The 13,953-nt window shown below is 54.8% G+C and overlaps 1 protein-coding gene and 1 long non-coding RNA gene across 3 annotated transcripts; both read right to left on the bottom strand.

Moving 5' to 3' along the window:
* Positions 1 to 454: 454 nt before the first annotated feature.
* Positions 455 to 4,485, bottom strand: SOX18 (SRY-box transcription factor 18). Its single transcript, XM_018073859.2, is given in 6 exon segments — positions 455 to 2,174; positions 3,873 to 3,957; positions 3,960 to 4,008; positions 4,010 to 4,094; positions 4,097 to 4,152; positions 4,154 to 4,485. Coding segments are annotated over 6 exon segments (1,245 nt in total). The 5' UTR covers positions 4,273 to 4,485; the 3' UTR covers positions 455 to 1,323.
* A 5,490-nt stretch (positions 4,486 to 9,975) lies between these two features.
* LOC108639942 lies at positions 9,976 to 12,412 on the bottom strand. Of its 2 annotated transcripts, none has more exons than XR_001920830.2 (3): positions 12,089 to 12,412; positions 11,141 to 11,353; positions 9,976 to 10,061 (listed from the first exon to the last, which is right to left on the bottom strand). It is a non-coding gene; the product is annotated as an uncharacterized LOC108639942 (long non-coding RNA). The 2 variants fall into 2 exon arrangements; XR_001920831.2 differs by lacking the exon at positions 9,976 to 10,061 and adding an exon at positions 10,313 to 10,383.
* Between the last annotated feature and the right edge of the window lie 1,541 nt (positions 12,413 to 13,953).

Here is a 13,953-nt window from a genome sequence, read left to right as displayed (position 1 = left end):
GTGAAGGCATCAGAGCAGCCTGGCTCTAATTTTTGGGGGTTTCATGGGCAAACAGGGTGAGCCGTGGGGACCACTCAGCGACGCGCTGCCAGCTTGCCAAAACAATGACCACACCAAGGCTCGTTTTGGAGGAGGGTATCACATGTTTTATTATGTTTAAATCTGAGAACAGCTGCTTTTCCTGCAGAGAGCATCTCCAGGCGACACAGTGCAGTGCCCTGGGGTGGCCACCAGCATCCCATCCTGGGCCACCATCCCATGCCGAGCCGAGCCGAGCTGAGCTGCACTCGTGGAGCCCGAGGCGGCTGACGGGGCGGGCGGGCGGCAGCTTGGAAATTAATACATTTGCCAGGTTGTCAAAACATTAATCAACGGATACAAAAATCTGGAAATGGTTGGGACAACATGTATTTGCGGAAAATATGTGTTCACACAACAAGCACACAAGATGGGAACAATTATATGAAGATGTTTTAATAATTAACCAGTATAAAACAGTTTGCTCTCCATACAGTTCTAGACAATAAAAGTGTTTGCAGTCATATTTTTCTTTTGTACAAAATTCCAGTCAATTGTTCCACAATATTTACATTTTCATTCCCTTTTCACAAAATATCTCCTTTTTTTCTTCTCCTCCATTTTTTTTTGTTTTGGTTTTTTTTTTTTTTTTTAATCCAGCTTTGCTACATAAATGCTTTAGATCTCATGGATATCCCTTGTTTTCTTTTTAAAAAGTCTAATAAAAAAAACCCAAAAAGACATTAAATACCATTTTATATATAAAAATGCTTAGTAAAAATATAGTTTTGTTGCCCAATTAAAATATATTGCTGAGAATACAGTAAAAACTGTCCTAAAGCCCACCCCTAATGGGCGCCGACTCTTTAACAGCCCTGGCAAAGTCTTCCTAAAAGTTTCCCCCCCCTACAAATTCGCCTGCCCTTGGGTTAAATACTGGGGGCAGGTCACTTCGGCTCATCCTGGTATGGTTGTTTCAGGCAGGATTTACTGGAATTGGCTTTAAAATGCCCCTTGGAGCTGGTGGGAGCTAGAGCTGTGCCCTGCTGAGGGCTGGAGCAGGGAGCGCGGCGGGGAAAGGCGTCTATCTGTGTTATATAGTTATACGGTATATCAGTGAGTTCAGCATGATCTGTCTCTAAAAAAATAAAAAAAAATCAAAATAAAAAAAGAACAAACAAGAAAGCGATGCATTTAATGAGATACTCTAAATATGATGGAGCTCGTGGTTAAAGGAGGATGGTTTTTTGCTTTTAGAGGAGAGTCGGGGCTCTCCTGGTGTGTGCATCGTGCCGTGGGACCAACCTAACCGGTGATGCAGGGGCTATAGTAAACAGCACTGCTGGCATCGGACAGGGCGGATATCAAACTGCTCTCCTCGCAGGAGATGCTTCTAGGAGTCACTTTGGACAGGGAGACATGGTAAGGGAGTCCCGAGGCTTCGGGACGAGTCCTGCTCATGTTCAAATACTGGTCAAACTCGTTGCGGTCAACGTCTGTCCAGAGCTCGGTTTGGTTCAAGTGATCCACGCTCTCCATGTGATGGGCTTCGGGCGGGGGCGAGAGCTGGCCCAGGTGGGCGGAAAGCCCGTTCTGAGTTCCCGAGCACATCTGGTTGTAGTATATGCTGGAGGGATGGGGAGTCCTCATGGCGTCGGCCAAGTGTGAGGGGGTCTGCGCATAGGGCACGGCCACGTCCCGCCCCATGCACTTCTCCTGGGGAAACTCCATCTGGTGATGGTGGTGGTAGCCGCGAAAGGGCATCATGTTGCAGTCATCCTGCATGTGCGGAGGGAAAAACGCCGGCTCGGTCTGTTCCAAGACATCCAAGGGAGACATCTCAGGAGTTGGCAAGCCATAGTTTTCAATATCCGACCCCATGGAGTGGAGTTCTCTGAAGTGGTTAAGTGGGGGAGGCTGGGGGTGGCCCGGCTGGCTGCCGCCATGGTGACTCATGCTGAAGTTGTCACTGCAAGGCTGGGAAAGGTTATGCAGGAGGATATTGGGTTCCATCCTCTTGATTTTCTTGGCTTGCTTCTTTCTCCTTGGGCGGTACTTGTAGTTGGGGTGATCCTGGAGATGCTGGATTCGCAGTCGCTCTGCCTCTTCCACGAAGGGACGCTTGTCGCTGGCGCTCAGCGCTTTCCACGACTGGCCTGGAGGGGGAAAGAGAAGCTCTGTGACAACGGCTCAGCCACCCAGCACCGGCCAGGGCACAGGGACACCTGGGGAGAGGCAGTCCTTGGGTGGGAAGGGCTCCCTCAGATGGCTTGGCACCTGAGTGTGGTCCCAGCACTGGCACAAAAAGAGCTGGGGAATGGGAGCCCAAGCCAGGCTATTCCTGTGTCCAGCAGCTGTGCCCAACACTTCAGTGCTGTGGGAGAACAGGGGTTCAACACCCAGGGGGGCCGCGGGAACCCCTCTGCCAGGGCTGGGGATTCTGCCTCCCACTGCCCCATGGCACAGTCCAGCCCCTGGTGTTCCTCCTTCCCTGCATCCCATGTCCCCAGCCCCACACTTCTGCTGCCCAAATCACCCATCCCCAAACCCCACAGTGCCATATCCTGAATCCCACATCCCCACACCCTGCAGCCCCGTGTCTCTGCATCCTGCTGCTTCGTCTGGCCATATCCTGCTTCCCGTAGGCCCGCATCCTGCAGCTCCATCTACCCATATCCTGCTTCCCGTGTTCCCACATCCCGCATCCTACAGTCATGTATCCCGCATCCTGCAGCCTGTATTCCCATATCCTGCATCTCCACAGCTGCAAACCCCACAGCCCTGCATCTCTGCATCCTGAAGCCTCATTTCCCCGCATCTTGTGTACATGCAGCTCTGTATCCTCACATCCCACATTCCCGTAGTCCCCCATCCTCTAACACCACATCCCACAACTCTTGATCCGACAGCCCTGGATCCTTATAGTCCGCATCCCTGTAGCCCTGCACTCTTGCAGCCTTCAGCTGGTATTGCTCCAACCCATATCTCTAAAGCTCACAGCCCACAGCTCTCTAATCTTACAGCCTGCAGACCTGAATCCCCCATCTTCGTATTCCACAGCACCCTATCCCTGTATCCCACAGCACCCCATCCTTTTTATGCAGCTCCTGAACCTCCATATCCTTGCAGCCTGGCTAGCAGAGCCCCATGTCATTTTATCCTACATCCTGCTGCCTCATATCCTCGCAGATTGCATCCCACAGCCCTGTATCCTTGCAGTGCACATCCCAAATCCCTGTACTGCTTCATCCTACACTCCCAACCCTGACTCCCTGTATTCCTGCAACGTATATTCTACACCTTGTATTCCTTCATCCCACTGCCCTGGACCCCTGCAGTTCTCATATCCAGCCCTGTATTCCTTCATTCCACTGTCTTGGACGCTCTAACCCATAACAACCTATCCCCACAACCCCAACCCTGCACCCCAACATCCCTAGCTCTGTACTCCTGCATCTTACAGCCCTGTACTCTTGCAGATCACATTCCCAACCCTGTACCTCTGCACTCCTGTATTTCCAACTCTGTATCCCCACATCCCTGTGTCTCCAGCTCGATACCCTCATTCTGCAGCCCTTTACTCTTGCAGCCTGAATCCCCAGCCCCACATTCCCACATCCCCAGCTCTGGACGCCTGCATCCCACAACCCTGTGCTCTTGCAGCCCACATCCCCAGCCTGCATCCCCACATCCCCAGCCCTCACCCCCTCATCCCCATCCCTGTAATCCAGCATCCCCGCATCCCTAGCTCCGTTCCGGCATTCCGTAGCCCTGTGCTCTCGCATCCCACATCCACAGCTCCGTATCCCCGAATCCCCCCCCCTCAGCCCTCCTCCCGCACCCCTCCCGCTCACCCAGCATCTTGCTGAGCACGGCGTTGTGCAGGTCGGGGTTCTGCTGCGCCAGCCGCTTGCGCTCATCCTTCGCCCAGACCATGAAAAGGCGTTCATGGGCCGGCGGATGCGGGAATCCTCGGCGGCCTTGCCCTCGGGCGGCCGGCCGGGGGCTGTATCCATAGCCCGGCTCGGGGGCTGGGCGTGCGGCTGGGGCCGCGCCGGGCCGGCGCGCCGCCGGGGCGGGCCGAAGGCGAAGCCGGGCTCGGGGCTGGGCGTGCGGCTGGAGGGGAGGCGGCTCCGGGGGGCGCGGGAAGGCGAGGCCGGGCTCAGCGGCCGGCACGGCGGCGGTGACCCATGAACAGTCGCCCCGGGGTTGCGATATCTCCTCTCGGCAGTAGTTAGACTCAGATATATTCATTCCAGCTGGACAGCACTTTGTGTCAGACCCGACCGGGTGCCGGAGAGAGAATCGGGTCCCGCCGCGTTCCACCGAGTCCAGCACCGCTGAGCAGCCGCCCGCCGCTCGCCTCCTTCGCCTGCCTTCGGGGGACTCGGGATCGCCCGCGTTTGTTTTGGTTTCTTTTCTTTTCTTTTTCCTCTCTTTTTTTTTTTTTATTTTTTTCCCCCTTTTCCCCCCAAAAAAAACTTTTGGGATGATGCTGGGCTGGAAGGGGCAAAATATAGCCGGGCTGGACCAATCAGCGGGGCGAGGGGAGGAGGAGGAGGAGGAGGAGAGGGAGAGGAGGAGGAGGAGATGAGAGGGAGGAGGAGGAGAAGGAGGAGATGAGGGGGAGGAGGAGGAGGAGGAAGGGGGGCGTCCCCAGGCACCAGCAGGAAAAGCCACCCGGGCAGGGCCGAGCCGGGACCGGTGGGGACGCTGCTGCCTAGTTCTCTTCCTTCCAAGGAGGAGGGTTGTTAATTTTTTTCTCTGCCTTCTCTTTCTTTCTTTCTTTTTTTCTTTCTTCATGCCTTTTGGATGCCTCTCTGCTTTTCTGTATGACTTTCTTTTTGTCTTTTTCTTTTTTTTTTTTTAATAATTATTTACTTTGCAAGCCCCTTTTCTGCTCCGTGTCCTACCCTTGCCTCCCACCACCCACCGTGCAGGGAAGTGTTCAGCTTTGCCTGCCAGGCTGTACGCAGGAGCACGGGGATGCTCAGGGCTCGACATTTATTTTTCTCATGACTTACTCCGTGTGTGTGTTTTGGCCAGCATTCCCCATCCGGGGTCGGGATCAGCCCTGGGATAAAGGCAGGGGCGAGCCCTCTTCCCCCGGCAATTTTCTGGTGGGAATTTCAATGCCGGGGGGGGGGGAGAGAGAAATGGTTCCTTGATTTTAAACACCGTTCTCATGAAAAGTGTTTTCTAGGGACTGTTGTGGAATGGGGGGCTCACCAGCAGCCAGGTGATTGCAGCTAAAACCAGCCTCTGGAGCTGCTGGGGCTGGCATGGCTATGCTGATGCCTTGGGCATCGGCAGCCGCGGCGGAGCAGCACGTCCCCTGACACCAGGTCACTGCTGCGCTCCCTTGGCTGCCGTCCAGCAGGGATTTGCAGCGCCAAGCATCAGGCTAGGTGGTCCGAAGGTCCTTCCTGCCCTTGGCACCGGCGAGTTATGAACTCTGCGGGACCCGTTTGCAGTCAAGGAGATGTGCTGGCTCACTGTCCCTGCCCTCTGACACCCCCCGGGCAATTGGGTTGACTTGGGAAAGATGTCCCAGCTCCGGGTAGCTGCCCTCAAGCCCCCTCTGGCTGTGGACATGCCCTAGACCCCAGCCTGAAATGTGAACCTCGGCATTAGGAAGACTTGGGGCACCAGGTTGCGCAAGAGCCCAGCTCCAGCCTCTCGCAGCCGTGGGGTATTGCATGCCATGGTTTCTGCGTGTCTGGAAGTGATTTGGAAATGCCGATCTGCTGTTAACCCTAAACAAAACAAAGGCCTTTAAAAAAAAAAAAAAGAAAAAGAAAAAATTGTGTCTCACTTATTCTTCAATCACCAGCCAGGAGCGACAGAGGTTTCGGGCGAGACTTCCTTCATGTTCCTGGAGCTTCTTATTAATATTTTGCAAGAGCAAATCAGCACCAGTCCATGGGAGAGCCCATGTGGCTTCAAGGAGCCTCCTGTCCGCCCTCCCTCATCCAGAGGGAGGCACAGCATTACCATGTCAGAGGAGCAGCCCCTGCTGCCGTCCAGAGCTGAGCCCCTGGAGGCTTTGGTTCTTCACCCCTGCCACAGGAGCAGCAAGGTGGGTGTTGGGGGAGCTGGGGGTCCTCAGGCTAAGGCCTGTGGTTGCTTGTAGGGTGAAGTGAGAGCAGCCTTTGGGGCAGTCAGTTTGGGCGGCTGCTGGGGATGCCCCAGGAACATCACCCTGACATGGATCCTGGCCTTTCTCCCAGGCTTCAGCCAAGCATGTCCTGCTTTTCCTGGTGACATCCTCTCCATGGCCTCCCCCATGGCCCTGGCAGCATCCTCGGCCTCTGGGTGGGCTCAGAACTGTCCCAGAGCTGGGATTGGAACCAGTGCCACCAGTTGACATTTGGGATGTGGTGGGGCTGAGCTGCAGCAAGGTGGGAGTGGGGGTATCTCTGATTTGCTTGCCCTGGAAATGATGCTAAGAGTGGGGCAAACCCTCCCGGGTCAGGCAGAGCCTCTTGCTCTCCATGTTCTCTGTGCAGCTGCTCCAGCCTGGGCCTCCTCCCCATGGGATGCTCTCCCTGTGCAGGGTAGTGCTGCTGTTGCAACGGGGTAGTTTGGAACCTTCTCTACCCATGGAGAAAAGCTGGGCATTTTGAACCTCCAAACACGTGTGAAACCCAGCCTCACACTGGGTCTGCAAACCCAGCCTTGCAGTAGGGATGTTCCTCATGCATGCATTTGCTGTTAGTGCTGCACTATTAAGGAAAAGAAAAAAGGAAAAAAATGGAAGAAAGTTAAAAAAGGAAGGAATAGAAAGGAAAAAAAGGAATGGGGGGAAGAGCCATGGTGAGTGGCATGGTTTTTGGAGGATGCAAAGCAGAGGAGAAAGAGGGGAAGGAGAGCTGTGAGGGGGATGGAGCAGCATGTAAAGCACCCAAAAATGCCTGGGTGCAAAGCACCCAAAAAATACCCGACCCAGCCTGTGAGAGGCATGGAGGGGGTGTGCTCCTGCCATCATGGACAATGCCACCCCTCTCAGCCAGCCAAGTGGGGAGTGAAGTTGCAGGGTCTGTGCCCGGCACAGCTTTTCTTGGGAGGGAGATGAACATACAAATCCCCTCCTTTCCCCCTGCTACCCACGGGGATGCAATGCAGGGTGCTGGCAACTCACTGGCTCCTCACCAGCTGCATCTGCATCAGTGACCAGGGAGGAAGCTCTGGACATCCCTGGGCAGGGCCAGGATCAGTGCATGCCAGCCGAGTGACCTCTCCCCCCCCTCCTCAGTGGCCTTGGAGCCGGGTGAGCTGGACCCCAGTCCGGCACACAGCTCTCAGGAGTTGAGCATTCTTTAGTTCAATTTTTTTTCTTTCCCTCCTCAGTTTTATTGAGCTGGCAGCTGGCTGACCCCACCCTGGCCTCTGGTTTCCCTTCCTAGCATCCCACACAGCCCAGCACCACACCTAGCAGAGGAAGCGTGGCGGGACGGCTCCCCAGCACAAAGGCGTTTTCCCTCCCCGCCCCCAGCCTGCCGGCTCGCTCCCGATTATTCCTCCCAGCCAGGTCCAACGCTGAGCTCCCACCCGCCTAAAAATAGTTGTGGCACCGCCTGGACGATCCTAAGGGGTGTTGGGCATCTGGGGGCTCAAAGTGGGGCTGATAGGGATGGCAAGAAGAGAAAAGTGAGAATTACCAGCTGAGCCTGATGGTTATTTCTGTTGTTGACAGCTGCATGTTGGTGCAGAAGCCCCAGGCTGGGGCCGTGCAACCAAATCCAAGGGATTTACCCTCGAAATTTGCATCCAGATAACAGAGGTGGCAGGTGGATGGTGGCAGGACCCTGCATCACAGCAGCAGCAAGGACACAAACTGTGATGGGAAAATTGCTTTTTATCCTGATTTTGCAGAGGGCACAGGTCACAAGGGGTACAGGTGATGTGACAGGGGCAGGGGCAGGATGAGTCCCTGGGCCTGGTGCCTGGGTGCAGGTGCTGTACCCTCCTGTGGTGCCCAGCGCTGCCTTGATTCGCTCGCATGGACCAGCCTCACCTGTAGATGTGTTCATGCTGCTGGTTAATTAATCACCATAAAATTACCACTAGTGTGTGGCTGGTGCTGTGGTGTGTCTGACTGGATGAATGAGATGTTTCACAGGAAGAGATCTGTTATTAATTATTGCTAATAATTATCGCTAGGCCACACTGCACAGGTACCCTGAGCAGTGCAGCCAGGTGGGATGGATGTGACCTACACCCGCACCTGCTTCCTCATCCCAAAAGAGATGAGGATCCTTGGAGTAGGGAATCTGGGGGACCTGTGCAGGGCTGCCCAGGCTGGTGGCTGCCCCAGTGCCCCAAGAGGTGCCCCTGTGCCAGTAGGTTCTGTGGGCTCCCCTGGGGCTGGGGCTGCTCCAGCATTGCTGGAACAAAGGCTTCCCAAAGAAAGGCACTTCCTGGAGAGCAAAGGACTCGAGGCTGGGGCTGTGTGTGAGCCCTGCCGGGAGGCTGAAGTCATCCGCTGGGAAATGCTGTGTTCACTGGAGCCTCCCTTTCTCCAGGGCCCAGCTCAGCGCCTGGTTTCCTCGGGCACAAATAGTTCAGTGGGTCAGGCAGAGCTGGAAAGCACCGAGCGAGGCAGCCGGGGGCTGCTGGGCGCCAGCAGACACGGTTCAGCATCCGTGTGAGGAGCATCCTGGCTGCAGCCATGTTCCTGTGCAAGGGTGACATGTCCTCCCTGTCCCCAGACAGGGACCTGACTGTCACCAAGTGGGGTAGAGCGGGTGGTTGTGCCAGTCCCAGTCCAGGGAATATCTGGCTCAGCTGTTTTCTGCTCACTTGCTCTTTGTCTTGGCTTCCAGCTCCCTCTGACAAGTGAAGGGCACTGGGGACACCTCGAGGGAAGGTGTCCTGGGCCACAGTGGCTTTCTGCTCAGGTGCTCACTGCTGCTCTGCCCCGCTGCCAACCACGCTGGCAGGTCCCCAACAGCCACGGGAGCTGAGCCGGGAGCGCGGTGAGGATTGTGCCGGCCAAGCCTGGCAATCAGACACCGCATCCGAGGAAGCGGAGAAAGTTGTCTTTATTTTCAGCTCTTTTCAATAACCAGAGGTCAGCCTTGTTTATACAGGATTATAACTGGAACGACAACAGCGATACCCATTGTGCAAGCAGTGAAACCCACAGCTAACCTGAAAAAGCTGTTTGCTCCACACAGGCACAGCCGCCACAGCCTCCTGGGCGATGGCCAGAGTCCTTGGTCCTCATCAGGGCTGTCCTGCCTCCCCTTCCCCTGCCTTTGCCCTGCCACAGCCCCTCCTGGCACAGCCCTGACTCTCTGGTGATGGTTCTACCAGCTCAGGGTGCCACACTTCCAACCACATCACCCTGTGTTTGCTCCTCAACCTGCTCTCTGTGAAACCCGGGGTGAAGCACCCACACCCCAAGCATGAGCCGAGCTGTTGCAAATCCCACCCACGGTGCTTATGGCTTGACTAAATCCAGGGAAAGGCTTCAGCACAAGGGGATCTGAGCGTGCTGGAGCGTGCAGTGCACACACGCTGCCTGGAGTCGCTTCCCTGGCAGCTGATTGCAGCAGCACTCGATGCTTTAATACCGGGTTCCCATCACAGAGAGAGCCCAGGCTTTTAGGAAGGAAAGTCTTACACTTCTACCAACTATTTCAAGACTCCCATAAACACATTTTTGGTTGAGCATTAATGAATTACCTCAATGCAGAGCTACTCATGCCAAATACATGAATACAGAGTGTAGAAAAGCCGCCGAGAAGCAGATTTGGCTGCCATTCAGCTGCTCTGATCGGCACAATTTCTTTTCTTGATTACAGTAAGAAAATGCTCTCTGCCTATGGCACTGCGTCCTCCCAGGAACAGGCAGCTGGCCGACAGTTGGGCTGTGCAGAGCCTGGGCATGCCAGGGTTATTCGCTGCTTCCATCGCTTGAGTTGGCAGAAAATCCTGCTCACTGGTGTCTGTGCAGGAGATGCAGCCAAGAACCGGGATCCTGCTCCCTCTGCATGCTCAGGCTGGCTGCTCCGGTCTGCCTGACCTCTTTTTGGGTGCTGGGGAAAGGAAAACTGCAATTAGGAGGGTTTCTGAGCCTGGATTTTTGAGGAGGTGGGTCAGGGCTGCCCATCTGTGGCCCTGCAGCCACATGTGCCCACAAGCACCACGGCCAGTTGCTGCTCCACTGTGGCCCCTCTCCGTGGAGTGGTGAACCCTCACCTGCAGCCTCGGGGACTGCCAGGAGACAATGTGACCCCCAGGGAAAGTGCAGCCTCCTCTTTGCAGACGCTTTTCTCACCAGGGCTCTGCTCTGTGGGTTCTCAGCCTCCAGGCCTCACTGGGTGTCTGCTTATCCCTTGCTCCCTGAGCATCATTCAGCTGGAAGCACCATGGATAACCATTGTGGATGAGGATGCCACTTTCAAGCAGGGGAGAGGAGTGGAATGAAGGGAGGTAACAGAGCAATTACACCTCAGCTGTGTGTCTCAGACCTCAGGAGCTCACAGCAAGGGCTGAGTTGGTTATTGCCTTTCTGCTCCCTAAAACGAAGTTCCAGCAGCAGGGGAGCAGGAGTGAGGGAGTGGCTGGTTGCACCCCTGTGGGCATCAGGCCCCCCAGCTGGCAGCAGGAAGGTCAGTCATCTACTTTCTTGCTGGGAAGGCTGATGCAGCAGCACAGGACATCTCCATCTGGGAAAGGTTTGCTGTTCTCAGGAGCTGCTGTGGCTCCTGACATGGTTTAACTTAGCACGAGGCATTACCTCACCGGGCAGCTGCAGATGGCAGATGACTGCTGGCTGCACTGTGCTTCCCTCTCCCTTCTCCTCTCTCCTCTCTCTCCTCTCCCCTCTCCTTGCTTTGTCTGCAGGCCCCAACCCAGTGCTTTCTGCTCAGGTTTTCCACACATGGGCTGACTTGCTCACAGGATCCTGGGAAGGTGGTTCCCTGGTTTCTGAGCATCACCGCGGCAAGGCCTGGAGGAAGGGGTGTCCTTTGCAGCATCCCTAGGAGTGACAACCTTCACCAAAACTTGCAGCCCACCCCACTGCACACAGGATCTTGTGGCCACCTCTGTGCTTCACCAAGGCTTTTACCATCCAGCAGAAAGGATGAGGATTTTGCTGAGAGAAACTCACCTTCACGTAGACAAGGAAACACCAGTGGAAGAGAGTAGTTTTGGCTCAGAGAAGGGTAGATGCTGTGGTGGCTTTGTGCCTCAGTTTCCCCATGTGTTGTGCAGGGCATGGGGCTTCTCCTCAGGCCCAGCCTCTCCTTGGGCCCTTTAGAGACAATAATCTCCCCATCAAAGGCAGGATGTATCCTGGTAATTTTGATAGAGTGCTTCTATCCTGTGAGAGAATGATAATAACAATTACAATAATAATGCTAAGAATAGATCATAATTACAATAATAATGCTAAGAATAAAAAGAAGGACCTGAGAGTTTTCCCTCCCTGCCAGCAGAGGAACAACTTTTGCTTTTTCAATGCTGCATTAACAGAAGGGAAATGGAACATGCAGCATTTGCAGCTCAAACCTCCAAGAACTGTGACATCCCTCCCATAAACTGGACTAAAAATGAGATTTAAAACATTGCCAGAGGCAGCACTGTTTTCTTTACTTTCCGATTTCAGAGCATCCTTTGTGCTGCAGCTCAGAAAGCAGCAGTGAAATCTCCCAGCAGCAGAGCTCAGGGATGCCGAGAGCAGCCAGGGAGGGGTTCGGCACAGGGATGCAGGGTGGGATGAGGAGGGTGGTGTGGACCCCCAAGGCTGTGCCGGTGCCGGGGATCCCGCGGCTGGCGGAGCGCAGGGGGCCGGGGTAGGAGGGAGGCTGCAGGGAAGGGCTCCAAGGGAAAGGCTTTGTTCGCGGGCCAGCCGGGAGCGTGCGAGGGCCTCCGGGCTCCAGTGTTTCTCCTCCACTTTGCTCCTGCTGTGCGCGGGAGCCGGGCCAAGGTGGAGCACGGCGGGGTGGAGCGGGTCCCTGAGGAAGGCAGGGGACAGGGGACGGCCGTGCATTTGGCCCTTAAATTGCCTGGGAAAGCAGCTCTGTCTTTCCATCTCCCCCCAGGGCTCTTCTCTCACCCAAGCTGAAGCCGTTTCCCAGGCTGCTTGCCCTGAACACCTCCACCTCTGCCCTTTGCCAGCGACCCCTCTTCTTGGCCCGTGGAGTCTCACTCTGATCTGCAAGTGCTCGGGGAGGATAAGGAAAAGCTCACGACAGAATGGCCCTTCGTGGAGCGCTCAAGCTGGAGAAATAAGGTTAAAGGCTCTTATCTGATGGAGCTGCAGCCTTGCCAAAGCCTGTTGCTATCAGCTCGGGACACATGTGCTATTGGCAAAGCTTCGGGGACACAATAATACAAACAGTTTTCATTGTCGAGTCAACAATGATGGGAGAAGGAGCCTGGTGCTATTACCGGTATAAAAGGCACTGTAGGAAAGCTCAGGACAGGAGGATGCAGTCAGGATCAACAGCAGGGTTTAGCAGATTACAGTTATATTTGTATTCGGGAAGGAGAAACCTTCCATCCCCAGTGGGCTGGAGCCAGAAGGACGGAGCCAGCGGTGGGGGTTTAGGCTGCAAGGAAAAACTCTTAGAGCAGCACTGGAAGCAGCTGCAGCAAAATGCTGATGGCAGCGGGTTTGGACAAGGGCAGGTTTGCAGTGCATCAGCCCAAGGTTATGCTTTGCTCATGAGGAGCCACCCAGGGAAAAAAACTCATGGCTGCAAGGCAAGGGAGGCTGTGCAGCAACAGCCTGAGATTTGCTGGATCCTCCACGTTTTCACAACAAAGTCTATGTAATTGGAAAAACCCACACCAGGGGTGCAGGGTGGATGGGTGAGGCAGCACATGCTGCACCCGGACCCTGCTATCACTTGGGCACATACAAGGATGGTGGGAAGGTCAGTGCCTCCACAGGGCTGGTGCATGGTGCATTCCTGTGCTTCACAGGAGGAATCATCCTTCCAACACCTGTGTTGTTTCCCCCCGCATCCCACCTCCTCAGCCTTCCTGGCCCCTGTCATTATAAACAGGGGATTTCTGGAGAACACATACTCCTGGTCTGGACTGAATCTGTAGGTGGATGAGTGGGATGGGAGGATGAGAGGGATGGAGCTTGTGGGGCTGTCACATGCCAGCAGCTCAGCCTGCCCCAGCCCCAGTGCTGTGCTGTGTCCCCGGGATCAAGGCAAGGTCCTGATCCCTGATGCCACACACTGGTGAGGGCACAGGGAGGGTGTTTAAGGAATATAGGACCCAAAGTGCAAGATGGAGGGTCTCCAGCCACCCCACAGAGGGGTGGGAAGCAGACGGAGCATGGGGATCAAGGTGCAGTGCCATCCTGGACCCTTGGATGTGGATGGTGAGGTGACAGGGAGCATCACCTCCCTTGTGCCCATGGTAGTGAGGAAGAGAACGCAGGTTTGCCAGCAGTCGTGCCATGGTGGCAGGAGTCAGGCATACATCTATATCTATATCTATATCTATATCTATATCTATATCTATATCTATATCTATATCTATATCTATATCTATATCTATATCTATATCTATATCTATATCTATATCTATATCTATATCTATATCATCTATATCTATATATATTTATATACCTCAGATTCATTTTTCATCATTTTTCATGGCTAAGCTTCACGAATGAAGATTTGGGAAGGGCTCTACCCACATTTGCTACAAGCGTGCTGGTGGCTAAAAAGGCCAACGTGAGATAGACAGGTCTGGTTGCAAAAGGCAGAGCGATCTATGTACCTCAGATACATCAGGCACAAAAGCCTCCACACCATGGGGGGCTGTGGGAGGCTGAAAAGCCGGACAGGAGGTCAGGAAATTATTGGCTAATGTCAGGGACCGAGCGGGGCCAGGGTGGCCATTCCCACCAGGAGCAATGATGTCAGGCGGTGGCGGGGGCCAGGAGGCAGGAAGCCC

This window comes from Manacus vitellinus, unplaced genomic scaffold (assembly GCF_001715985.3).
Source record: "Manacus vitellinus isolate BGI_N305 unplaced genomic scaffold, ASM171598v3 scaffold_26_pilon, whole genome shotgun sequence".
Classification (NCBI taxonomy): Eukaryota; Metazoa; Chordata; class Aves; order Passeriformes; family Pipridae; genus Manacus; species Manacus vitellinus.
Note: the sequence above shows the minus strand (reverse complement) of the source record. Positions and strands in the feature narration are given on the sequence as shown.